The 25,079-nt window shown below is 42.5% G+C and overlaps 1 protein-coding gene across 1 annotated transcript in view; it reads left to right on the forward strand.

The window, feature by feature from the left end:
• The window catches only part of DNAI1 (dynein axonemal intermediate chain 1), a 142,223-nt gene that overhangs the window by 72,754 nt on the left and 44,390 nt on the right, over positions 1–25,079 (forward strand). Inside the window, exons 14-16 of the mRNA XM_015615314.3 lie at positions 13,044–13,133; positions 17,756–17,843; positions 19,692–19,771. Of these exons, the coding sequence (XP_015470800.1) occupies positions 13,044–13,133; positions 17,756–17,843; positions 19,692–19,771 (258 nt within the window). The remainder of the gene's footprint in view (positions 1–13,043; positions 13,134–17,755; positions 17,844–19,691; positions 19,772–25,079) is intronic.

Consider the following 25,079-nt stretch of genomic DNA (forward strand, 5'->3'; position numbering starts at 1 on the left):
TAAAGTCTTTTGCAGCATGCTTGTACCTTGTCCAAAACTGTTGGACAGCTTTTAAGCCACTATAGGTTAGGAAAGGTAAGCATCCAAATGCTTATTCCTAAATGTCTTTGACAATAATGAACAAAATCCCTGATAGTTTAACTTTGGCATTTTACTTTTTGACATGATATCTAACTGTGTCTTCTGGAGACTCAGAAATTATTCATGGTTATTTTTAAATTGTGCCTTGGGCATGGATTCTTTTGGGTTAGAAATTGTCTAGCAAAGTGTCCATTGTAGATCATGTAATGTTTGTCTAAAAAATGAGCACTTTTTGCTTTGATGCTTTATTTCCCTCTGTACTTCATTCAGATGCTGAATTTATTTTCTACCTTCTGCTCTCACTGATCCTTGCTAAATAGATTCTTCTCTCATGCTCTCATTACCCTCTTCCTTTTACTTAATATCCAAACTCTCCTTATGTAGGTTTTCAGGTTGATTATTTCTTTTCTGGTTTCTGCAAGCAACATATAAGAAACTTCCTTTGCCTATTAGTTGCACTGGGGCTAATTTGTGGAGAAAATTTCACTTATAAAATTTAAAAGTCCCTTCAAGCCTTGGGATGTTGGAAGATGTTAGCCTGAGGTTTAAAATATCAGAGAAGTTGTAATGTATTTGTTTGGTTGCTTGGATCCTTGAATTCTGTTCTGCTGCTTTATAGCACGTATATAAACACACTGATGGGCCTTAATGGCTCTTATACAGCCTGTGAAACAACAGAATGCTGCTCTGAAGAGGATGAAATAAAAGTAAAAGAATGTTAATGGCAGAGTTAGAGGCAAGTTAGGCAGGGATGGTGCAGGCAAGGTCACATTGATACATAGTGAGATACAGGGAGCTGGGGCAGGCCATGCCTCTCACCCTTCTCCCACCCCAAGAGCCACGGTTAGCTGCCACAGCTTGACGTGGTGTCCAGGGCTCTCAGCATCCAGCAGGCCCAGGAGAGTCTCCCCTGTCCCTGCTGCAAGTGATCCACTTGATCCTGGGGTTATGGTAACCTTCTGTCAGGCTTATTGCAGACACTGTCTCTGATGTAGCAACATCAGGCAGCTTGGGGGTTTGGATGTGAACCTGACTGCTATGTGTACCTGCTTTTCCTGCACACAGAGTTGTAAACTTCATATTTTGTCTATTGTAAATTGTAAATCTTGCATCATGAGCACAGTCAGAATTGAAACCAAGAACTGTGAATTGCAACTGGTGAAATACCCCTGAGCTTTGTTGGCATGCATTGCTCAGCTGCATGCTCTGTCTGACATGGGAGCACAGCCACTGACGGGACAAGCAGGTGACAGTCTGATGTCTGGTTCCTCCCTGCTTGTCTGTTAACCTGTCAGCCTAATAAATCCATTGGGCAGTGCTGTGAGGGGAACAAGCACACAGATTCCTGGTGAAATGCTGTACAAAGCAGAGCATCCAAATCCCAGCAGGAAGAAAACAAACTGAAAGTAGGGCCAGCCTTATCTAGTGCTATTTATAACCGAGCTCTGCTTCTTCAGATAAATCTGAGTCTCTGAAGCATGAGTGATACACAAGCCTCAGGCTGGGCCTTTGCCTTGCCTCAGTATCACTCCTAAGTCCATGCTTTCTGCTTACTGCTGAGTCCCTCCCACTACCACCACATGTGCTCTTAAGTAGGAAAGGTTTTGCTACCATTTTCTGTACCCCAAATTGGTGGATGGTCTGATGCAATGGGCCTAATTCCTTGCTCCTCTTGGCTGACCTTGCACCCTTGAGTTCACTTGTGCTGAAGAGATGGAGCCTGGTCTTCTGAATCCCAGGAGAATCCCATCAAGGTGGAGGGCACTTAATCTAGGTATAGGATAGCAGTGTTTTTCTAAAGTGGAGTTTTTTGTGGGACTAAATATAATGTGGGAGTTTATCTTAGAGTGTCTCCTCATTGCTGTTGAGTTCACCTAGTTGTTTTCCCTCAGCTATCAGGAAGTTTTCAAGGACTTTGGGGAAGAATACCCTGGGAATGCTTGTAGTAAAACTTAAAAGTAGCTGTATGCTGCTAGAAGGAGAAAAATAATTTGCAGAATTGTTAGATGAGGAGTTCCTGGTATTGCTTGTATCCAGAACAGCTGTATTCCACCAGATAGGCACAGTATTTGGTGGTACCCATAAATAAAGTAGTCATCCAGACACGGGTGCCTGACAGCCTGGAGCTGAGGACTGCTCCTGGAGCATCCAGGCAGTGCTGGGCTGTGTCTTCTATTCCAGAGGATTTTGAGATGCTTTTCATTATCATAGGTATTCTAAAAGAATTCTTCCTCCTGTGTCTTTGCTTGGTGACATATGTTCCTGCCAAGTTAGCTGCCTTGGTTCCTGCCTGATTTCTTTGTAGATGAAGCATCTGACTTTGTTGTAGTACCTATTTACTGTTCCCAAGCCTGTCAGCCACCCTGACTCTCCTAACTGTCATGTTCATCATCACAAACATACAGTGGGTAAAGTAAGGAGTCGTCTGAGTAAATCCCTGCCTCTGCTACAGATAGGATGGCAGGGAGTCCTTTAGATCACTTAGGAGTTGCTCATTAAAGATGTAAGAGAAATGCAGGAAGCCCAAACTGAATGACAGACATTGGAATCTTTGAACACTTTGATATTCATCAATTGTCTAAACCATTTCCTCTCTAAGGCAAACACTACAGCCAAATATTTAAATATTACTGACTCACCTTAGAAGGAGTTACTCCTTATAGACCTTACCTCCTCGATGGCTTCTGTCCTAGAGGCAAGTTTACTTCCTAAGCAAAGTGAACTGATCTATTCTGCCTTGTTGCATATTTAATGTTAAAATCTCAAGAATTTTTTCTACAAAAGACTGAACAGTACTGAGAACCCTCCTTTGCTTAGCAGCTCCCTTATCTGCAGATTCCTGTCATAGCTGAAACATTTGCATTTAAAAGAAAACCCAGATTTTAAGATAGGAACATTTTTCAATGGATTTATTTTTAAGTAACAAGTAATTTTCATTTATCTCTCCCCATCAGCTTTTACTCACACTCAAAAGACTTGTTTGCTATACAAAGCAGTCTCATCTATTGCAGTGAACAAAGCAGTCACAGTGTGATTGAACATGAAGCACAGTAAACATGTGAGAGGTGAGACTGAATTTAAAATAAAACTGAACTTTCCTTTCTGGAACTGGGAAACTGTTTGTGAACCACGGAAATGAGAAGTGGCAGAGGCCTTGAGAGTATCCTTTTCTTCCCATCATGCCTTCACAGATGTTGTGTTATCTTTCTTGCAGTGTTTTCTTCAAAGTGAGACTGGATAGTTTAGCTGTCTTCACCAGTACTAACAGACTGGAGTCATTGCTGTCTGTGTCTTACATGGTACACACTTCTTAATACATGTGAAAATATTTCTGTGCCACTCCAGCAGTATCACTTTGCTGATTCCCTCAACAGCCACTGATACTTTTCTGCACTACTGTCACTGAGCCAGAAATTCCCTAATTTCTACACATTTAATGCTTTCTTCTTCCTGTCTGTGTCCCTCTGCCCTTGTCTTTATCACATTTCACCTTATTATTTTCAGATTATGTCTCTGGTTTTTCAAGATAACTTTGAGTCCTTTCAACTGCATCATCTGCAATTGTTCTGTGGATTTTGCAATTCAGTATGCAACTTACTAATGAAAATATTGTATAGAAATGAACCTGATGCCTTGGAGAGGCAACCTAGAACAGAGGCTAGACAAAGTTAAAAGAATAGAGCTAAATAAATAAAGTTAAAAGAATAGAGCTAAATAAATAAAGTTAAAAGAAACAAGGATAGTCCCTAGTGGGAACCATCTAGAGATGTCCTCCCATCTGGTCAAGAAATCGCTGTCTAAACTCTTGGGAATTCATTTTCAAGCACTTCTTATTTTTCTGAAGACATCACAGGGAATATGCCAAAAGCCTTACAAAATTAAAGGTAACAAATCTACTCTTTCTTTTAGACTTGTTACCCTGAAAGGGAAGAAAATAAATTCTCTTTGAAAAGGTCTATTTTGAAGGAGACCATTTTCACTGATTCTCATTTTATCCTGTACATATATACAGATGACTTAATACTTTGTTCCAGCTCTCAAAGTTCAGCATTAGGCTGACTCATCCACTGTCCTTTAACCTATCCTTCAAGACAGGTTTGTTTTGTGTTTCCTGGGGACATTTTTGCCCTGTTCTTGTCCCCCAGGACCTTTCCACTCTTCTAATTTTCATGCCTAATTGCTATGAAATTAAGAGATTGCTTCAGCTGCTCCCTTAAGTGCTCTTCTAGATGGAATTTCATCAGGCCTTACAGAGTCAGATATATCTGCCTGTGCTCCTTAAAGTTAGTTTTGTTAAAATTCTAGTTTTTGTTTTTTGGTTTTTTTTATGTCGCTGAAAGAAGGACAGCCTTAATATTTCTGTTTTACTTGTAGATCGATGCGGGACTTGCCTTCCTTTAAACAATAGATGGGTTCTAGGAGGAAGAGGCTCAGATGAGCCTTTTTGGGATATCTGATTTTGCCCTCATGCAGGCATCAGCCTCCTGGTCTGAAAAGTAATTTTTGCCTCAAAAGAGTCTCCAACATCCTCCCCATGGAGGTAACTCAGATAGTGGTAGAGAGGTGTCCCCCAGCTCATGGACTCTTTACCATTAAGTTCCTGGATGTGCAAAGTCTCTGGAGTGTGACTGTGACAGCCCAGCTCTCACCATAAAGCAGGCCTGAATCTTCATCTCTGGGATGGCTTTTCCTCTTTTTTTGTGGCTTGATTCACTGTGCTTATACTAGTGTTTTTCTAGGGCCCAGGGGTGCAGATATGGAAAGGGACTATGCTTTCACAGCAGGGTTTCTGAGGAAAAAAAAATCAAGGAGTAATACCTTCAACGACAATGTTGACCAAAAATGTTTTTTTTTAGATTTTTGAGATCTTTCATTCTTGCACAGCAGAAATGCTGTCTGTTTCCCAGGTAATAGACAGGAATGGCAAAAAGTGCAGATAGAGACCACAATCTGTTTTGCTCAGTGTGTGTCTCAGGATGGGAGCCCTTTATGCTGACTCCAGCATGGGCAGGCTGTGATTCCATGGTTCTGGTGCTCTCACTGACGGACCAGATGGACATACTAAGGCTCCTACCTGCTCACATTTACCTTTGGCAGGAAGTCTACACCTACAGATAACCAGAGCACAGCTAAATCTTCTCCACAGTCGTATCATATGCTCTGAGTGCAAGAAGGACCCAGGAGCTCTTTCTTCACCAAGAATAGGCTTAGCTAAAGAGTCTGACTGGGCTTTGACCTTTGACCAGGCTGCACTGAGTTATCACAGCCTTTAAAATCTTCATTACTGCCTTGAGTCAAAATGAGTCATCTGGACTAAGCTCAGTTTTTGCTTTTATCTCAAATAACCATGGTGAGGAATTAAGTTTTCTGTCTTCCTTCCTCCCACCTCTACATAGGATAATTTGTACTGCTGTCCAAGCTGGCACTGGGGAGGAGCTCCAGATACTGCACTGTTCCTCTCCTCTAAATCTTGCTCTTCCCGTCTCTTGATGTATAAAATCTGATGCTGGAGTTATTTTGCTTGTGAGTTAAGTACTCTGTACTTTCTAGATGGCTGAGTGATTAATTTTGGGGTATCTCTTGTGACTGATTGCAGGAGAGCAGCCTTGCATTTTGCTTACACTCCTCAGGGTGCCTGACCTTGGCTTCACTTGTGGTAGCTGGCAGAGGATCCTCTGCAAGGTGTCAAGGTCCACTTATTGTGTCAGGCATGATAAGCAACAAATACAGAATAGCTGGCATTGTCCTTGATGGAGGACATTTGGGAACTTTGTTGTAGATTCTCAGCTTTGTCTCAGCAGCAAGGAGGGACAAATTATTTGCTTCAGCAAAACAAAAAGTCAGTGGACTCTGGATAAACTGAGTGTAGAAGCAGACTTTCACACCAGCAAATCCCTTGGCAAACAGCATAGCTGAGTGACCCAGAGAGGCAAATAAACATAAAAAAATGTGATTTTTCATTGACAGGAAAAGAAAGTGAAAGATTTCTTCTCTGCTGGTAATTACTTAATGTTTCTGGATGCTGTTTTGCTGAAAGTTGCTGTCAGAAACCAACAAGAAACACATTTGAGGGTGACAGAATGAAGAAATAGAACTGCTTCTTAGTTCAAATCAGAGACTGCTGTAAGGTAGTCCAGGAGAATATTTGCACCAGAGCACAGAGGAAATCAAGCTGGCTTCAGAAGATGTGACCTGTGGGGCAATGTATTGTAGATCAGCACCTCAGCATGAGCCCTCAGCATGACTAAAGGCAGGCTAGTTGCAAAATGGAGAAAGTGTCCACTACACAATCAAAGGTGCCCACAGTTGGACTGACATGCCCAGGTTTAGAATGGGTATTCCCAGCTGGAGTTTGGTCTGTCTTACTCTATCTCTGCAAGAATCCATATGGTGTTCATCTGCCAGCTGGTGAGCTGGGCCATTGTGCAACAGATGCAGCCAAACTACATCCATGAGAGTTTGAGTTTGTGCTAAATCACAGCACATGTTCAGCTTGTCCACCTTGAGAGAGCCCCAGAGCTCTTCTGGCACTTTGCTTTGGCCCAGGCTTGAGCATACTGAGACAGGAAATGTGGTTTGTACAGCAGGTTTGTGTCTGTGCTTGGCTGCCAGGTCAGGCACAGCAAGAGAGAGCTGAGGCCGATTCCCTTGCTCAAGGAGCAGATGTTTGCCAGTGGGAAGCTTGGAGTAAAAGTCTTTAGCCAGTGTGAATGTAAGGAGAAGGGTCTGAATCCCACTGCTTACCTTGTGTGACCAAGGTATGGGCAAAAGAGGGTGGCTGGAAGGGCACAGCAGGGCTGGGAAGCACTTGTGCTTCTGTGGTGTATGTGTGAACTTCTACAAGTCTGTGTCTCTCTTCAGCTAGGGAGGCAGATGAGTGAAATCCTTGAGCCCTGCTGGGCTGTGCAGAGTGGCAGAGTCTCTGAGAGGGACCTGTACAGCTACATCTACAGCTTGACAGTGACTTACAAATAAATGCTTGAGGCACAGAAACAAAGACATGTCTAAAACTGAGTATTAGGGAAAAGCACAAACATAAATTAATAAAAAGAAGTGAATGTGTTAAGTGAACTGTGGTTATCCTGGGTCATAAAAGGGAAAGAAAAAATATTTGGGAAGCATGAAAATAGTTAAAAGAATGATGGTATAGATTTATTACTAAAGCGAGATTACAGCTACTACTAAGTGGTATGAATAAGGATGAAATATTTGATGCTGTATTGTTTAATCTTTTAGCGAGTGCTTGAGGGTGTCTGCTTAATGTAATAAGAGGATAAAAGCACAGGTCAGAATAAGGAAAGAGCATATTAGAGAATATGTAGATAATTACTTGCTCATCAGCAAGATCAGATTAAACATACACTGGAATAAATACTTAAAGAAATAACCAGACCAGTTTCAGGCCATTACATGCATTTCAGAGAGTTTTTGGGCTACATCTGTCCTGTGTTTTAGGCAGAGGCTGGGGTTTATGTGCAAGCCCATTTACAGCATCTGAGCTGAATAAGTACCTTGACTCAGAGGCAGGGGTGGGATGTGCTCTGCAGCATGGGTGAGGGGAAGCACCACTCCGCTGTCACCTATAGACTCACACTTATTTGTGTACCTGTGACATGGGCAGACTGAAATATATGTCTACTGCCATCAATCCCCACACACTTTTCAGTGATGCTGTAGAACCAGTGTCTGGCAAAAAAATATCTGCAGGTTCTTTCTTCAAAGGCCTTGTCCTTCCAGGCCTCCTCCCTGCTGGAGGGGAACTGGCACAGAGAGAGTATCAGAGATCAGAAAACAGTGTCTGGACAATTCACCCAGCTAGAGGCATCCAAAGCCAGCCATAGGGGGTAGAAAAGTGTGGGTAATAGCAAAGCAGTGCATTGGGCTGCACACTGGCCTGTAGCACAAGCATGGCCAGGGAAAGGAGGAAAGATCTGAAAGGGCTGGAAGGAGTGGAAAAATGTCTGGAGGAAAATTATAGGATTGGACTCAGGGAATTACTGGCCAGTCAGACCAATTTCAAAGACTGGAAAAGCACTTGAATAAATGCCAACACTACTGTTAAGTGTCTGGCTATTAAGGTGATTCAAAGAAGCTGACATGGATTTGTCCAGAATAGATTATCAAGACAGTACAATTTCTTTTCCTTTTTTCCCAGAGAAATGGGCCTCATGAATAAGGGAGAGGCAATCAAGGTTATCATCTCAATACATCTTGACTTGACTAAAGCTTTTGATCCAGACTTACACAGTGACATACCAATAACCAAAGCAGAGAAATATTAATTAGGTAAAATTGCCATAAAGAGGCTGCTCAGGTGGCTCAGGAAGTGTGCTCAAAGAGCAGTTATATGGAGCTCACTATCAGACTCTGAAGGTGCTACAAGTGAGACTCTCCAGCTGTCACTTCTGGTCTTTTTTTGATCAATACTTTCATTAACTCAAATTACAGAATAGGGAAGCCCCCCCTGGGAGGACAAAGCACTTTGCAGGACATGATTATGTTCAAAATTATCTTGATAAATTGGAAGAAAAGCCCAAAATCAATGCGGTGAAATTCAATAAAGACGAGCAAATTCTACATTTAGAGAGGGGAAATTAAATGCTCAGATACAAAATAAGAGATGGCTGGTTAGGCAGCAGGGTGCCCAAGGGGAAGCATAGCAGATCACCACCAGTGATCAGCAGTGCAATACTTTTACACAAAGATATGTGTCATTCTAATTAATTAGCGAGAATGTAAGAGAGAGGAGGTTGTGACTCCTGCCTCAGGGTAGCCCTGTACCATGTGTTTGTAGCTGTGGAGCCAGGCTGAAGAGAAAGAACAGGAGTGGGTCCTGAAGACAGAGGACCTGAAAGCAGCAGTAAAGGCAATTGGTTTGAGTTGGAGAGAGGGAAAAAGGAACAGTGGCACAAACTTCTCTTGCTCTTTTGAAGACTGTTGGAAAAAGGGGAATAAACTGTTGTTCTTTGCATCCATTGGGGAGATGGTAAGGAGTAATTGGCTTGACTCTTGGTGAAGGAAATCTTTTGTATAACATAAATTAAGCTCAGATGTATCTACAGGAAGGCTGTTGAGTACCTGTTGTTGGAGACTTGTGAGAGCAACCAATGTGAATTGTCACCAGTGGCAGGGGAGTGTCTGGTTTTGCCTCAGAAGAGAATAGATACTCTTTTTCAGTCCCTCCAAGCCCTGTATTGCCAAGATGGCTTTGCCTAGGAGTCTCCTGATAGCCAGGTTGGCAATGGAAGGAATTTGTCTTTGGTCAAAATAGCATGGACTTTCCTCAGCAGCCCAAGGAGATGTTGGCATGCCAAAGTCATCTGAGTGTCTTACTTGGCCAGTTCATGTAAGGGTAATCTGTGGGGGAGGGAGAGGGATTTGATAATGCCCTTGTCTTTCCTCTTCTCTAGCTGGAGCAGATTTCATTAGTTTTTATCAGACCCTGAATGACAAAAAATCTGCCTTATTTCACTTAGGGCAGGTATCAGCAGGGTTGTACTACTGTGATGCTGACAAAGAACCCCTTGAAAGATAATTATAGGGAAAGAAAGGGAAGGAATTGCTCATCAGTCAATGTGTGTGTTGCATGTGGTACCCCATACCTGAGTTTTGGCAAGCAAAGGGCTAGCCAGATCTGTGCTTGCAGTAACTGGTGCCTGCAGCATGCTCCAGCCTCCTCCAGGGTGATTTTGACCAGTTGTATTGTGTCAGCATGACTAACAGCCTGTGTCTTGTGAAAACAGATCAAGCATTATTTATTTCATAGGAATGACATCAGAAACATGGGCGTTTTTAAATCAGATTGGATAAATGGTCTAATCTCCTGCTGGACAGGAGCCATTACCAGCTGGCACAGATTAAAATGATAGTATTCTTATGCTGGAAATGAATGGATTATCACCCTGCTAATCTGCTGTACATAGTAATGAACATGAAGTCTTAATATTTATATTTCTGTATATTAAATAAGGTTTTGAATAGTCTCAAGTTCTTTATAAATAAATTAGTTTTAAGAAATCAAACAAAAAACTGTTAGTCTGTTCTTACAGCAATGAATTTCACACACTAATTTTGCACTGCAGAAACAGGTTAAAGATCACTGAAAAAATGGCTTGCTTTTGTTGCAGTTCTCATCATGATCAGGGACAGAAAGTGCTTGCTGCTTTTTGTTTGCTTGTCTCCTCTCAGCTGTTTACACACACTTTTCTTTCTCATGTGCTTCTTTACTCTGATTGTATCATAGTTGAACTTTTGCTCTAAATAGCTTCCCACACCCAAAATCCTTGGCTGATTATCACATGCTTCAGGGGAAAAATTAACTTCTTGCCACTGTGCAGACAGTTGCGTGGTTCTCTCCTCAGATGCTCCACCCCTCACAGCACGGATAGTGCTAATGACAGGAGGTTGTGCCATGTTGACAAGCCTCTGGGAGCAGAGAAAAGGCCAGTTCTGAGCAGATGCCCGATTTGATTGCAGTATCATGAGGGCTAATTACTCTAATAAGCATTTATGGGATTCAGAGATCAGAAGGAAAAAGATCACAAACACGATTAAGGTGTCAGAGGTGTTGAAGGAAAATTGAAAGTATTAAGTGCCAATTTCTGCTTTCTGAAATTCAAGCTATCCTTACTGAGAGCTGCTAATAGTCATTTGAGGGCAGAGCCTGGTGTCCCTGAGAGGCTATTTTTCAAGCTGTCTACAAAGAGTACCTAATTCAAGTGCTGTTGGCTGCTGTGAATAGAGGAGCAGGAGTACTCCAAGCAGATCAGCCTACTTGATTTTTGGGGCTGGTGACCCCATCTATCCATGTAATGGAGGAAGAGCTGTGACACCTAACTAATAGTAGAAAACCTGAATAGATCCTCATCAGAGAGGGTATTTGGAGTGGGCAAACCCTGAGGTAAAGCTCTTTGCTTTGGGAATGCTGAAAGGAATTAACTTGGAAAATCCCCCATGAGCTCCTGATAGCTCTTATGCTGTTTGGTGACCTCCAGATGAGGTTCTTGCAACACTCTGTGTTAGTGTAGACATCAGTACTCAGAAGTTGTGTCTGCACAGAATGATGGGGATGAAATACAGCTGTTGAACCATCATCCATGATGTATTTGCCGTTGGTCTAATGGTCTGCAAAGTTTTTCCCATATATTTGGGAAAGCAAGCTGGAGAGAAAACATGAGTTAGAGGAGAACTGTGTTGGACATACATATAAAAACATCTTACAGTCAGACAATTTTAGAGTGACATTTTAAAAATCTTTGATCCAAAATATGACCCTTTTTCTGTGCCCAGCATGGGGCATATTGGACATGCTTTTGTAACCGGTTTCCATGAGCTCTGCATTTCTCACCTTGAATTAAAACTCCTCACTACACCATCTCCTTCATCTGGAGCAGCTGCTAGTGACTATTACTGTCAGCAGTAGCTCATGATCTCAGGGAGATGTTCTTGGAATAGATATACCCAGCACATTTTGTCCACAATGGGTCAGCCTTGGCAATCACTGTCCTGTTGAACCTGCTTTTTAATCATTTGTGATTTTATTCTAGCTCATATTTAATTATGCCATACCTTTATTGCCAGATAGCAGAAGTAGTTCCACATAGAGACTTAGAATTTCACCTGTGCAGGGATGTGCAACTCAGAACTCTTCAGTTGTATCTTATGGGCATGAAACTGGCATTTTGAGGTATTCTTGGATGGATTCCTTTGACATTCTGTTTTTCCTTCCTCTAAAAAGGAAGAAAACATGTTCATTGGAGGGTTAATTACTCTTTGCTGAGTCTCTTGCTTAATTTTCATGCTCCACAGAATTTCACAGTATAAACAATTTTACAAAAGAGAATTAACAGTTTTTCCCAAGGACCTGTCACAAGAATACCCAATCTGTGTAATTAAAGTATTGAGAATGCTCTTTGTTTTCTGGACTAGGTACGAGTTACATAAGTGGTCATGGATAGAGTATTTGGTAAGCTCTGGGATGATCAAACCCATTTATCATGTTTATGGGATGATGTTTAGGGAACTTTATCTGCTCCACTGCTTGGACAGGAACAGATATACCTTTGAAAAGCCTCTCAGAATCTTCTAAAGTGCTTGTCCCCATCCTGATCTGACAGATGCCAACAGGAGTGTGTGCTGACAGACCCAGTGACAAGTCATTCTTTTCCCTTCAGTCTGATTGAATTCCCTGATCTGAAAATCGAGTGTTCTTAATGCTTTTGGTCTAACTGAAATGTCTCTTCTAAACTGTAAGCCATTTATCTGAGTTCTAATCTCTCCTGCTGAGCTGTCACAGTCAGAAGGCAAATCTCCTTTACCAGGCAGACAGATGCTCTGAAGGTGTAGGGAGGATTTCAATTTTAATGGAGAAGTTTTCATCTTCCTGAAACAGAAGTGCCCCAAGGACCCTTGTCACATGTTGCTTGCAAGGTCTTGTCTGCACCCCACATAGGGGCAGAAAGCTAATTTGAGGTTACCTGGCTGAAGGCTGGCCATATGGCACTGCACTTGGAGTAATTAGGCAAATGTGAAAGGCAAGGCTAATGCTTGGGGACCTTTGTGTGGCACCACTGGTGGTGTTTGGAGATGTCTTAGGGATCTCTGGGATGGTGTTGTGCCACAGTGTAGGGGTCTGGTGCATAGCTCAAACACCTCACAAGGCTGTTCCTTGATGGCACTGCTCCAGTGGCCATAGGTAGGTGCAGAGTTTCTAGTTTGCAGTTTCCAGTTTTATTCCCTTGCTGGAGGATCCTGCAGGAAAATGACTGACTGGAGTGCTTGGGACAGTTCTAAAACTGCTGGTGGAGACAAGTCTTCACATCAGTAAGCCACCTAGTTGCAAAACAGTTGCTCTTTAGGAAGGATTTCAGAAGACCTTGCTGAGGTCTTCTGGGACTCTGTCCTGCTAGTGCTGAATGCCCTGTGCTAACTGGGACTGTCTTCTTTTTTCTTCTTGTTTTAAGGTCAAGTGGCAGAAGGATGACATGGACAACAATTCCAACTTCTTCTCTGTCTCCTCGGATGGGAGGATTGTTTCGTGGACTTTAGTTAAGGTAAACAGTAGGTGGCAATTTCTTTTTTCCGGTCAAATTATAACAAATTGCCTCAAAAGTTCAGTGATTCATTAGTATTATTTTTATTTCTAATGAGGAAGGTTTGAAAAGAAATGTTAGCAATAGCAGCTGGTGCAGTCACAGCTGGCTCTGGGGCTCCACATTAAACTCTGAAATGAAGCGGAGTCAGCGTACTCATTGTCAGGACCTAACCTTCATCCTGCCTGCACCTGTAGCACCCCATGGGCCTGAAAATGAGAGATCATTTTCCTGCTTGGCAGCAGCAGTAATTCAAGCCTGGTCCTTGTTCTCACACTTTCTTTGTCCCAGAAGGGTCAACTAGGCACAGAACAGAATAATTTGCTTTATTCCATAGCTTCCAGATTCTCATCCCCAAAATGCTCCCCTACAGATTGCAATTTGGATTGGGAGAGGGTCAATTTAAATTTCTCCCTATGTGGGACACAGTGAGCAGTACAGAGTAAGCTTGCATTTGCAGTGGGAGGCAGCATGCTATCAGAAAGGCAGAGGGTTTCTCCCTGCCATGATATTGCCAACTCACATCCAATACAACTTTTTAAAACTAGTTTGCGTGCCCTGCCTTTGTTCATTTTTCCTTTTAGAGTATGTTGAAATATGTTGATAGCAACCTAGAATTAATGTCCCAAAATGACCCTTAGAGTCATGTCTCTGAATCCCAATGTGTGGTTTTTTCAGCTGGCTATTTTATTTTACATTTGAAGATTTCCAATCTCATGCTAAAAAATAATTGCATTGCCCTAAATATGAGTTTGAAGCAGCTGTCCCATTATTCCCCAACAAAAGAAGAAATTTCTTTACATCCTAGGATGCTCATTTTTCAATCTGTTATACTAAGGCTTGCCTATTCTGAAATTTTTAGGCCTTGCTGCCATGGCAGGGATTAATGTCTAGCATAAATGTGTAAATCTTAACTTCATATCCAGTTCAGGAACAGGAGCATCTCCTAATGAACAGTGTAAGCACAGGCAGATGACACAGATTTTGAAGTTATTTTCTAATATTTTCCAGTTCATACATGCAGCTTCAGAATCAAAAATCCCTTCTGCAAGTGCATCCCAAGTCCTTCTCCCAAAAGAGCTCCCCTAGATAGGGACAGAGTAAGAATGTCCCAGCACTCAGCTCCTGCGTTATCTCCTGGGTAGCAATGCCCAAAAGATTTGTGTTGAAGTGGTTGGTGCATGCCTCCAGCCAGACACATGCAGTTGAGGTGATTTGGCAGGGTACACTTAGCAGCTGAGCCCCAGTAACTGAGTGTGCTCAACATGGTCCCCTTAGGAGGCAGGAAACACTGGCTGAAGTCACTTCAGAGAAATGCCACAAATGGGACAACCTAAGAGTCTGCAGATGGAGTCTGGTAGCACCTAACCAAGTGGAGGCTCTTTTGCACCAGTCCTTAACTGTTTCCACATCATAATCTGTGGTTTTGCTGTCCCTTGAGCACATAGATACTTCTTTCTCAGTATTCTTGGTGTGACTTCTAAGATCTGCATTCACTTAGCACATTGTCATTTCCACTTATTCCTTATTTTACTGTAATGAACTTGGCCTTACCCATGTGAAAAGACTATTTTAAGATTTTTTTATTTTATGAAATTACCTCTAAAACTGTCAGAACTAGTATTTACTTTGTAGGCAGGGGTGGAATACAGCAACACTTCAGATGCTGTCTGCTTTGGACATTTTTGTGGGGGACAGAGACTCAACAGGGAAAACAAGAAACAGGATGAAAATAATGTTTTGTTATAATCGGTGGGGGTTTTATCCAGCAAGGCAAAAAGGACAATCTGCTTGAATTCCAGTTTCATGAGAGCTTCTTCTGGGTTTCATTTGGAGTAAAACTGAAGACACTCCAGAGGTTTTCTATTCTACAAAACCACGGAACAAATAGGGAATAAATGAAAGAGTGCTTTGTTTGTCTTTTTGACAGAACTATCCAGAAATAAAGCTTCTTCAAACACTGGTAGCTGTTTGACACTTCCAAACCTGAGAGCACAAAGTGATTAATTTAATTCTTTCTTCCAGCTGAATATTTGGCAAACCATACTCAAGATTTAGATAGAAGAGTTGTCAAATGCTAGCCAGGGACAGTTGATCTGCCTTGACCATGTTGGTTGTCTCCATTAGAAATGGAGAGTGGGCACAATCACTTTGGACAAATTTCATGAAAAAGTACATGAGTACTGTGTACTTAGACTGTCTGGACTTGACCTTGTGTCCTCATAAATGTGAAAAACATCAAGGAAGGATGCAGGACTTCTGCTGCTGGATGATTCTATGCCCCCACCTTGGGTGCACAAATTGCCTATCAAAAAGGAGAAATGTCATAGCCATTTCAAAGAATTGTTTGGGATGCAGCAAGGCACTGCTTCTCAGGCTGATGCTCAGCAATCCCGGGTTTGATTAGTATTCATAATTCACCCCCTCCTGTGTGACCTACAGCTAAATTACTGAACAGCTCTGGGCCTGCTTCATCACTTAAGGGTAATAAGAACTAAGGGGGAAACAGAAGCTATAAGGCCTGATTCACTAATGCTTACAAAGTGCTCTGCAATTATTAGGCAGAAGCAACATACTATTGCTCAGTATTCCTGGAAGGCCAAATTGTCAGCAGGCTGTTTACCCAGAGGAGTATGTGAATGGCTGTGGTGATAAAGAGCCCCAGGAACAGAAGCATTTTTTATGCTGTGAAGCTGGGTACAAGATAAAACCAGCACAGCAGCGGAGTCTGCACAAGCAGGGTCCTCTGTGAAGGAGAGGGGCTGCTGAAACTGTCCGTAGGGGCCTCTATCCTGTCATAGGTGCTGGGAGAAATCTTCAGAGGAAGGCTGCAGAAAGGTGTGTGCTTAGAAGGAAGGTCTCTTGAGGTTTGCCTTTCTACCAGAACACAAAGATAGTGTGCTAACACATCTCTGGGCCTGCACACATCACACTTCTGTCACACTGGGTGTATCAACATGACCAGCTGGAGGCAGCTCCAAAGCTGCTCTTCAGACCAGACTCATGTCTTGAACAGGGCACATGCTCTCTGGAGAGCAAGCAAACCTGTGGGTCTGAGCAGGGGCACATGCCTGCTCAGTTTGTCCTGTCTGCACTCCCAACACCCCACTAGCACTCCTATTTGGATGTGCAGTGGAATATGCTCTGCTGCTGATTACTCTGGGCACTGCTCTTTCAAATTCATGCACTTGTACACCACCACACGTGGCCTCTTTCTCAGCATCACTCCTGCCTTTACCCACTGAATCAGACTTGTAACCAATGTACTGTAAGAGCTACTAAGGTGGAACTCTGCAGGAGTTTGTCCTGCTTCTAGCTGCTCTCTTAGAGAACAATTTACTGCCGTCAATAGGCCAAGTGCATGTGGGTGTGCAGCAGTGAGAATTAGTGAGAAGGAAGAACATTACTATATGGGGTTTTGACCTTTGTTGAATCTTCTGTAACTTTGTAACCCCAGAGTATGATAAAAATGCCTTATAGAACATTATCCCCTCTCAACTGCAGTACTGAACAAGATCTTCTCCCACATTCCCCAACATGGAAATTCCTGGGATTGACTTTGCTAGGCAGAATATCTTTTTCCACCTGAGTTGTGCTCTGGGCTAAAAGAAGCTTCGACTCCATCTTCATTCACTGAGCTAAGAAGTTATTTTTTGTTCCCACACTACTTCAGTGGGGCATTTGCAGATTATACCATCCCATCCACAGCCCATACTGCTTGCTAATCATTAGTTGTTTGTTCTTTATCACGTAATCAGAGAATCACAGGGTGATTGGGGTTGGAAGAGACCTCTGGAGTCCCAGGGTGTTCTTACAGTCACAACCAGCTCCATTCTGCAGTGGTATTTCAACTCCCAAAGCTAGTCTGAGAATGTATCTTTCCCTGTAGTAGTTTCTTTATATTTACCTGCATTGTGTCTATTTGCATCTGTCTTTTGTCTCCCACCTCGACTGTGAACTCTTTGGGACACAACTTTTTGGCCCTGTGTTAATACACCACCTTGCACAGCAGTGTCACGAGAATTCTTTAGAGCTCTGCTGAGAACAGAAACATGGGGCAGATTTCCCTTGGAGCAAACTGCTTGCTAGATATTACTGGAATCTCAGAGCCCATGAAGTTGAGAGTATTTTGAACTGAGGCTGCTCTGGGGATTACAAAAAGAGGTTAAGGAGCAAGAGCTGGCAAGATGATAAGTTACTATTCATTAATGTGGGGCTTTAGTTAGCTCCATGAGCATATGAAGTATCCATCTTAAACCACACAGGGTGATTTAACTAAACACTATGATTTAAGCTGACTGTTCCAGCCGTCACCAAAAAAACTGATCCCAAAACTCAAAATTTTCCAGGTCAAGTGCACGTGTCAAGGTAATGTACCAGGGGATCTCAGTTCCAGCGCACCAAAGCATCAGTTTCCTTTTGTGGAAAGTACCATGTTAGCAAGCTGCCAAATGTGAAACATTAAGCAACTTCTGGGCAGCTTTTTAAAATTCCTCCATAAAATTTGCCATTTCAAAGTACTGAATGTCTCTGTATTGTTGCTGCAAAGCATGCTATTCATGTGGAATCTCCTCTGCCTGCAGAATGAGCTGGTTCACATGGATGTCATCAAGCTGTCAGCAGATGGAACAACCATGCAGGGGCCAGAGGGGCTGCAGCTGCAAAGGCTTGGTAAGAGCCCAAGTCCTTGCCATGCTGATTAATTACTGACACAAAGCCTCTAATCAGTCATTCTGGGAAATTAAATTGGGAGCAGGGTGTTGAGATGGAAAGGAGCTAAAGGAGGGTTATGCCTCCTTGCTTCCATCGTGAAGTAGGGCAAATTCTGTCTGGGGCAATGGCCACTGAGATAAGTTTTGGTGGTTACATATTGCCTTTACTTATATAAAAAGATTATTGAACATTAATTCGAAAAATGTCCATTTTACTGGGCTATCTCTGTGTGGGTAAAGCACATACCTGTTTATGTCAAAACTCAGTTTTATTCTTACTGTCAGACATTGATCTGGACTGGCAAAATCAAGGTGAAAAGCAACCTCTGCCCTTTGCTGGGTGCATAGTTCACCCAGTCAGCTTTGGGATGTGCGTCATTGAGTTTGGACTCTGTGAAAACACAGCATTTATTCTGAGCTAGTATGTTAAGCTCCCTCCATACAAAGTGGAGTCAGTGCAGTCCTTCTAGGCTGAATCCTCTCATCCAGATCATCCTGCGCTTGAGACAGGATGGGATGAGTCAGCTCTGGAGGTCCTGAATAACACAAGGTAGTCCTTCAGGAATCCTCTTATCATCCTTCTACACCCGCTTTTGGCTGAGAAGATGAGACCTCTGTTTGGAGGAGGGCCTTGCTCTGCTTTTAAGAATTGCTGTGTTTCTAGGCTAGAAACTGATGAACAGTTTGTGGGAAGCTTTGCAGTACCACATAGGTTGAAAGATACCAGCTAAAGCAGCACACTGCAGAACTCTTGGGGGCTTTGGGATTATTTGTTAATGTTACTGGGAAATGGATTTTCAAAGACTTGTCTTGAATATTGAACAATCTATTTGAATGTTAAAAATGCAGATGGTATTAGAGAGTTGAAATTATTGTAACAATTCCTTTGACAACTACATTTTGTTAATGTTAAAGACATAATGCTTAAGACAACTACCTGTGTAGAAAGTTTCTGTAACTGTGTGTTTCTGAGCCTTGTCTGTTTGTTCCTGTTTCTTGTCTGATGGTTTCTGTGGGTGTCCCTGCTGGTAGGGACAGCCTCAACCAGCTCTGGCACTCAACAGACATCCCATCTTCAGCTCAAGAACCCTGCTGAAATTTTCTTTCACCAACATGTGAACTGGCTTTCTTGGATGATGATGCATCTGCCTCAGGAGCAGAAGCCACAAAATCTCAATGAGTCACATCCTGTTTGTGGTTGACACCTGTTTTAAACATAGTTCACAATGTTGCACAATTCAGGGCTTTTGACATTAGCAGGATCCTTCTGTCCCTAGCAGAGGATTTCTAACCAAATCACATTCTTTGCTATTGGCTTTACTGAAGTGAGCCTGATAAATGGATTTTGAATTAAGGGGAAAAAGAGCACAGAAAGGTATGATGGGGTATTTTCTCACTGGGCTCTTTTATGCATAGGAAACCACTTTCATTTCTGTGGATACTAAACAAACAGAAAAGATCTGTTCTTCCCCAACAGGAGGTGGCCAGATCCTTACAATATTTATGTTTGCATCAGGCATTTTCAACTCCTATCAAAATGAATCCTAGGCTAAAGTAGTTTCCAGTTCCTTCTGGTTCTTTCAGTGCCCTTTTACGTGTTTCTAGGGTGGCTGCTCAAATTACAGGTCTTGGGGACACACACAGCTTGGAAAGTTTAGTGGAAAGGGTGATTTTGATTTCTTTTGGGAGCTTCTGGCTAATAAATCACTTCTGAAAACACAGGCAGTGCATGTTTACCATAGGCAGGAAGCATGTTTTGGCCAGCTGAACCAATTCTCTGTGTGACAGACCTTTCTTTTGTTAACAGGCAGCGGGACATCATTTGATTTCCACAAAAAGATAGACTATTTGTTTCTTGTTGGTACTGAAGAGGGCAAGATCTATAAGGTAAAAATTATTTCTTTATCCTTTGTTTTACATCCCCTGACCCATGTGTGTCTTTCAGGCTCATCATCTGAACTGTTTGCTCAGGTGGTAACAAAGCACAGCTTCAGAGCCTGGTCCTGCCCTTGGGATGCCTGTGGTGAGCCTGAGACCAGACCAGCACTGCAGAGGGTCAAAGGGAGACTCTGCACAGACCCAATTAAGACCCTATTTTGCAGAAACATTTTTCATGCAAACTGCATCCCAGAAAACGCTTTGCAGATTGCAGCTGTGCAAGTGAAGTGTTAAGTAAGATCAGAGCAGAAGTTAAAAGGCATTGATCCTCTGTCCCCATGACTATGGGGAAATGGCAGGAAAAATATCAGCTCTTTTCCTTTTTTGCCTTGTTATCCTGTGAGCAGGGAGGCTAATGAAGCCATATTTCCTGTGGATTAGTGTCCTGCAGCCCTTCCCTTCCACAATCACATAGAATCATTTAGATTGGAAAAGACATCTAAGATCTTTCTAGATCCTTTTCCCAGTCCCACTTTCTCCTTGCTCTCCTCTCTCCAGTACATTGCTACACACTCAAACCTTCCTCCTCCTGATCACCCCATGCTGTTCCCAGCTCAGCAATCCCACCTCCACACTATAACCCTTGTTTCCTGCAGACAGTGCTGGCTACCTCCCCGCTGTAGCCAGGTGCCTTGGTTCCCAGTGCCAGGCAGGAGCTGTCAGCAGCCAGCTCCAGCCATGTGGTGAATGCAGCAGCCACTCTATGATTGCCCTTTCCCACACTGGGGGCATTGCCCAGATGTTTTATGCTCTCTGGCCATTGCTTTTCACAGAATGTGTAAGACCTTAATGTTACCACATCCCACATGCAGCCAGCTTTGGCTGAAAGTGCCAGCGAGGGCAAAAGTTGTTCGTGAAAAGAGATGAGCACACAGAAGGACACAGGCATCATGATTTCTTGAGAAATTGAGTTAAAAATAGGAGGTTTTGAGTTCTGCTGTATTTAGCCTTGTAAAGAAAGCCAGTAGTGCCTTCCTAATACAACTGTTATTTCTGAGCTGGCTCTGGGGCTCTGTTAAATCTGTCACCACAGCCCTTCATTGTGAGGGGTGGACAATCAGCAGAAGGCTGACATGCAGAGCAATTGCATCAGGCCATCCCTAGAGGATGAACCTAAAACAGAAGAGGGACCCAAAGGAAATCATATCCTGAAATCAGTATCAATCATTTAGGCAAGATGTGTTTAACACGTATGTATCCCTTGCAGAGGGATGATCCTGATTGAAATCTCTCCCTCTGCCAGGCAGTATCTACAGAGGATTTCTGAGTAGGGCTCACTTGCTTTGGACAAGATAAGTGCAGAAGGGAGGTGGGAGGAGTGGGCAGCTAAGCTGTTGGCAGTGGGCAGTGGGTAGGTGCGCTGTTGTTTGTTTTTTTTGCTGATGCTTTCAGGAAAGAAAACATCCATTCAGTCATGGGCATGTGTTCTGAGTTGTCTGGTCACCCACAGGAGTTGGTACCCTGGGTATTGTACTCTAAATTGATGGGTACTGTTGTGTTTATTCCTGATCAAAAGTCAGTAAAGAACCACAGGTTTTAACTTTCTTTGTGGTTGGGTGAGTGATGGACATAGGTGAGTGTGGCAGTGGATGCCAGTGTGAGATAGGGAGAGAGGAGAAATATTCAGGATGGTGTCCTGGCTGAATTATATAGGAAAGGAAACTCTTCATGGATGAGCACTGGACAGGAGAGAGTTTGGCATTGAAAAAGCTGTAGGTGTTTCTGCCTTAGATAATCTTCAGTGAAACTAGAACTAGGATGGTTCTAAAACCATAAAGCCATAAAGCCATGCAGATACTTTAGCAGTTTTGTGGACAAATGTGGACAGATACTGTTACATAGGATCCCTTTCATTGTCAGGGTTAAGCAACATTCCTACATTGGTGAGCCTCAGTTAAGAGTGACCACTCTCGTATCATGCAGCACAGCCCTATAAAACCATGAGCAGGAAGAGCCTATCTTCAGTCAGACTTTAGGGGTTAAAACAGGGAAAAGAAATCTTGTGTGTAGCATGAGAAAGCTCCTACAGTATCTACAAAAAACATGGGGAAGAGTGGTTCCACCTCTAGCAACCCCCAAGAGCTTCCTACAAGCAGTTTCAAAAGTTTTGGGGTCAGCTGCTGCTCTAGATACTTCTCCAGGGATACCATGCACCTTCATCACATACTTTACTGAAACACTGCACATCTGAACTCCTTACTGGAGTTGCCCATGGACTGCCTCCTGCAGCCTCGCTCCACTTGGATACAGGGAACAGCGACACTCCCACAGTAGCCTGAGCAGCTCTCAGGTGCTGTGGCCGCACTGAGCAGGAGCGAGCTGCTCAGATCTCTGTGCTGCACTTGTATATTGAGTGAGACAGACAGACTCCTCACATGCTGTTTGAGTCAGGGATCAAACATGGGCTGCTCTCCCCATGGGCCAAATTTTAGATTATTTATTAAATAAATTGGAAAGTGAATTCCAGGGGAACATTTTTTTTTTTATTTCCCAAGAGAGAAGGCATGCCCACAAATAGTGTGATAATATGTTAATTCTCTATCTGCAGAACAATTATTGTGAAGTTCTGAAAATGGCTTAGTTAATAGTGTTTCTGAAGCCAAGAAATCATTATCTAAATTACACACAGACCTATCTATTGCCCTTTTTTTTAGAGGAGAAACTGTTTCTGCATTAATATGATTCTGTAACACAATTCTGAATGCTTTTTTGCATATCTTACTTGCTGTTTAGGAACTGTTCAGCTTGGCATCAAAAAGTATGGTCTCTGAGATTCGTGTTGAAACATTGTGACTTTAAGTCTTCTGTCAGAATAACTTCCAATAAACAGGCCTTCAATAGAAAAATTGTGAGGAAATTTGAATACAGTCATGTTAGAAAGATTTTGGGTTTTTTCAGTGTTAGGCAGTTTTTTTGAGAGTAACAAATGAATATAATAAAACCTAGTGCAAGACTGACTAGAAGAAAAGGTTATTCTAATTTTAAACAAAACTAATTTCACTCATTCTCTTATACTATGTACCAGAACATTTGTATCTTTCTGTTTGGGACAGGATTATTATTATTATTACAGATGACAAAGGATGGTGGCAGTTGAATTCTTATCACATCTCTTGAGTTTTCCCTAAAAGAGGATGACAAATTATTTTCTGAACAGGCTCTGACTTCCAGTGACCCTTTGGTAATAAAGAGATCATTTGCCCCAGTGTTTAGCCTTTCTTTGTCTTAGGCAAAGTTGTTTTCCTTGTCTGGATATTTTATGGTTTGAGTTCTGTTTCTCATCTTCTCACCACCTTATCTTTGGGGCTTCTGTCTGTGTTCTGTCTGGTTGTCTAGTTCCTAGACTGACTGTATTTTTCATCAATTACCACAGGTTCTTTCTTTTACCATTTCTTGTTGTTCCTCCTGATATGTTCACGTGCCTTGTCTTCTACTTGTGAGCCCTCCTGCAAATTTCAGCATTTCTGTTACAGATCTCCATGAGGAGTCACTGACCTAAAACCAGGAGAGCCTCTGGTGTAGCTGGTGACAGCCTGGCCACCACAACATGGGGTGCATTTGTATCTGGTTTCTGAAGAGCATCCTGATGTCCTGAGCTGTTTGAAAGTGCCAGTGTTGGGCTGTCTTTCTGTTGCCAGATACAAACTTTCTCTGAAAAAAATTGCTCTTGGATTTCTGTGTTGCGTAGATTCTCAGTGTTCCTGTTAGTGAACTGAAGAAACCCTCTACCTTATAAGGACAGTAATAACCACCCATTCACCAGGTATGTGGGAGAGTTTTGTGTCAGACTAACGTCTAGCGTAAACTGAAGTGCTGTTAATGAAGATTATTCTTAAGTTTTGTGTCCTCAGAGTTCTTCTTTTCTCCCAGTATTCCTCCCCCATGTTTTGTAGCCTCGTCAAGAGTCATCTTTTACTGGTTTCCTATATTGCCATAGATGTAATTTTGCATTTCTGTCTCATCATAAAAATACTGTTTACCATTCAAACACGTCAACCATCATTTAAGTAGGAGAAAAACACTCTCAGCAAATTTGAGCAGTGCTCTAGAAGATCAGAGAGGCTGCACAAATTCCTTCTCTCCGAATCTAGTCATCCTCTTCAAAGCTCTCCTGTCAGGACTTAGGTGTCACATATTCCTGTGGTTTTGTTTTCATACTGACATATCTAGTAATTGTAGGGTTCTTGAACTGAATAGTAGGGAAAGACTTTACCAGCAGTTCTAGTTATCTCAGAAACTGTTTTCATTCATTAAAAGTCATACTTCTTTTCTGAGCTTTTTGTAAAGTTTGTGGTGTTTCTTCAAAATGCATCTTGGGAGAAAAGCAGCCCTGTCTTACACTCAGAGATAATGATAAGGGTTCTGGTTAATTGGTGTGGGGCAGGCAGGACTGCCAGAGCACAGTGGATGCCTTAGGCTAAAGCACACATGCAAGGTTCATTTCTAACAAGGGACACAGGTGGGAGTCTGCCCTACAGAAATCTTTTTGCTGCTGATTTCACAGAAAAAAAATGCAGATACCCTACCTGTCATGGAGATTGTAAAGGCAGTTCTGTGGATCAGCACATCCCAAAGCATGATGGATCTCCTGTACCAGCACCCAGAGAGCTGCACTGATCAAGGGCTTAGTCCCCACAAGTCTTTGAAAACAGCGCACTGAGCATAGCTGCACTGATCAAGGGCTTAGTCCCCACAAGTCTTTGAAAACAGCGCACTGAGCATTACAGTTCTGTTGGAGGCAGACAAATCTGGTTAACAACTCACTCTTCAAAGTTCTCAGGTTTTAAGGACCTTCAATTCACACACTTGAAAGGACAGATGGACAAAGCAGCTTCTCTCTTGTGTTAATTACTTGTGATCCGCTCTGTTTCCAGCAAAGTGACTTTCAAAACAATCCAAGTACTGATTTTCCTGATGGCTGAACATTAAGAATTATGAAGTAATGTTATGAAACATGACATTAGAGGAGATTTCTGTCCCACAATTAAATGGAGGGGCAGCAACACAGAGTATGCAACAAACTATTAGCTATAAGCTACAGCTATTAGGTATATATTTATTAGCAATATAAGCTATAACTATTACTATTATAAGCTATAGACACTGTTGGTAAGTCTCAATGGGACATGAGCCACTTTCTGTTTCCATTTCCTACCACAAGAAGGCTCTCAGGAATGTAGGAGCTGCTACTGTGGGAATGCTTGAGCACCCTTATTTCAGTACCTGCACCAGTGAACAGTGCCCAGGCAGTAAGTGT

The sequence above is a fragment of the Parus major genome, chromosome Z (genome assembly GCF_001522545.3).
Source record: "Parus major isolate Abel chromosome Z, Parus_major1.1, whole genome shotgun sequence".
In the NCBI taxonomy this organism is placed as follows: domain Eukaryota; kingdom Metazoa; phylum Chordata; class Aves; order Passeriformes; family Paridae; genus Parus; species Parus major.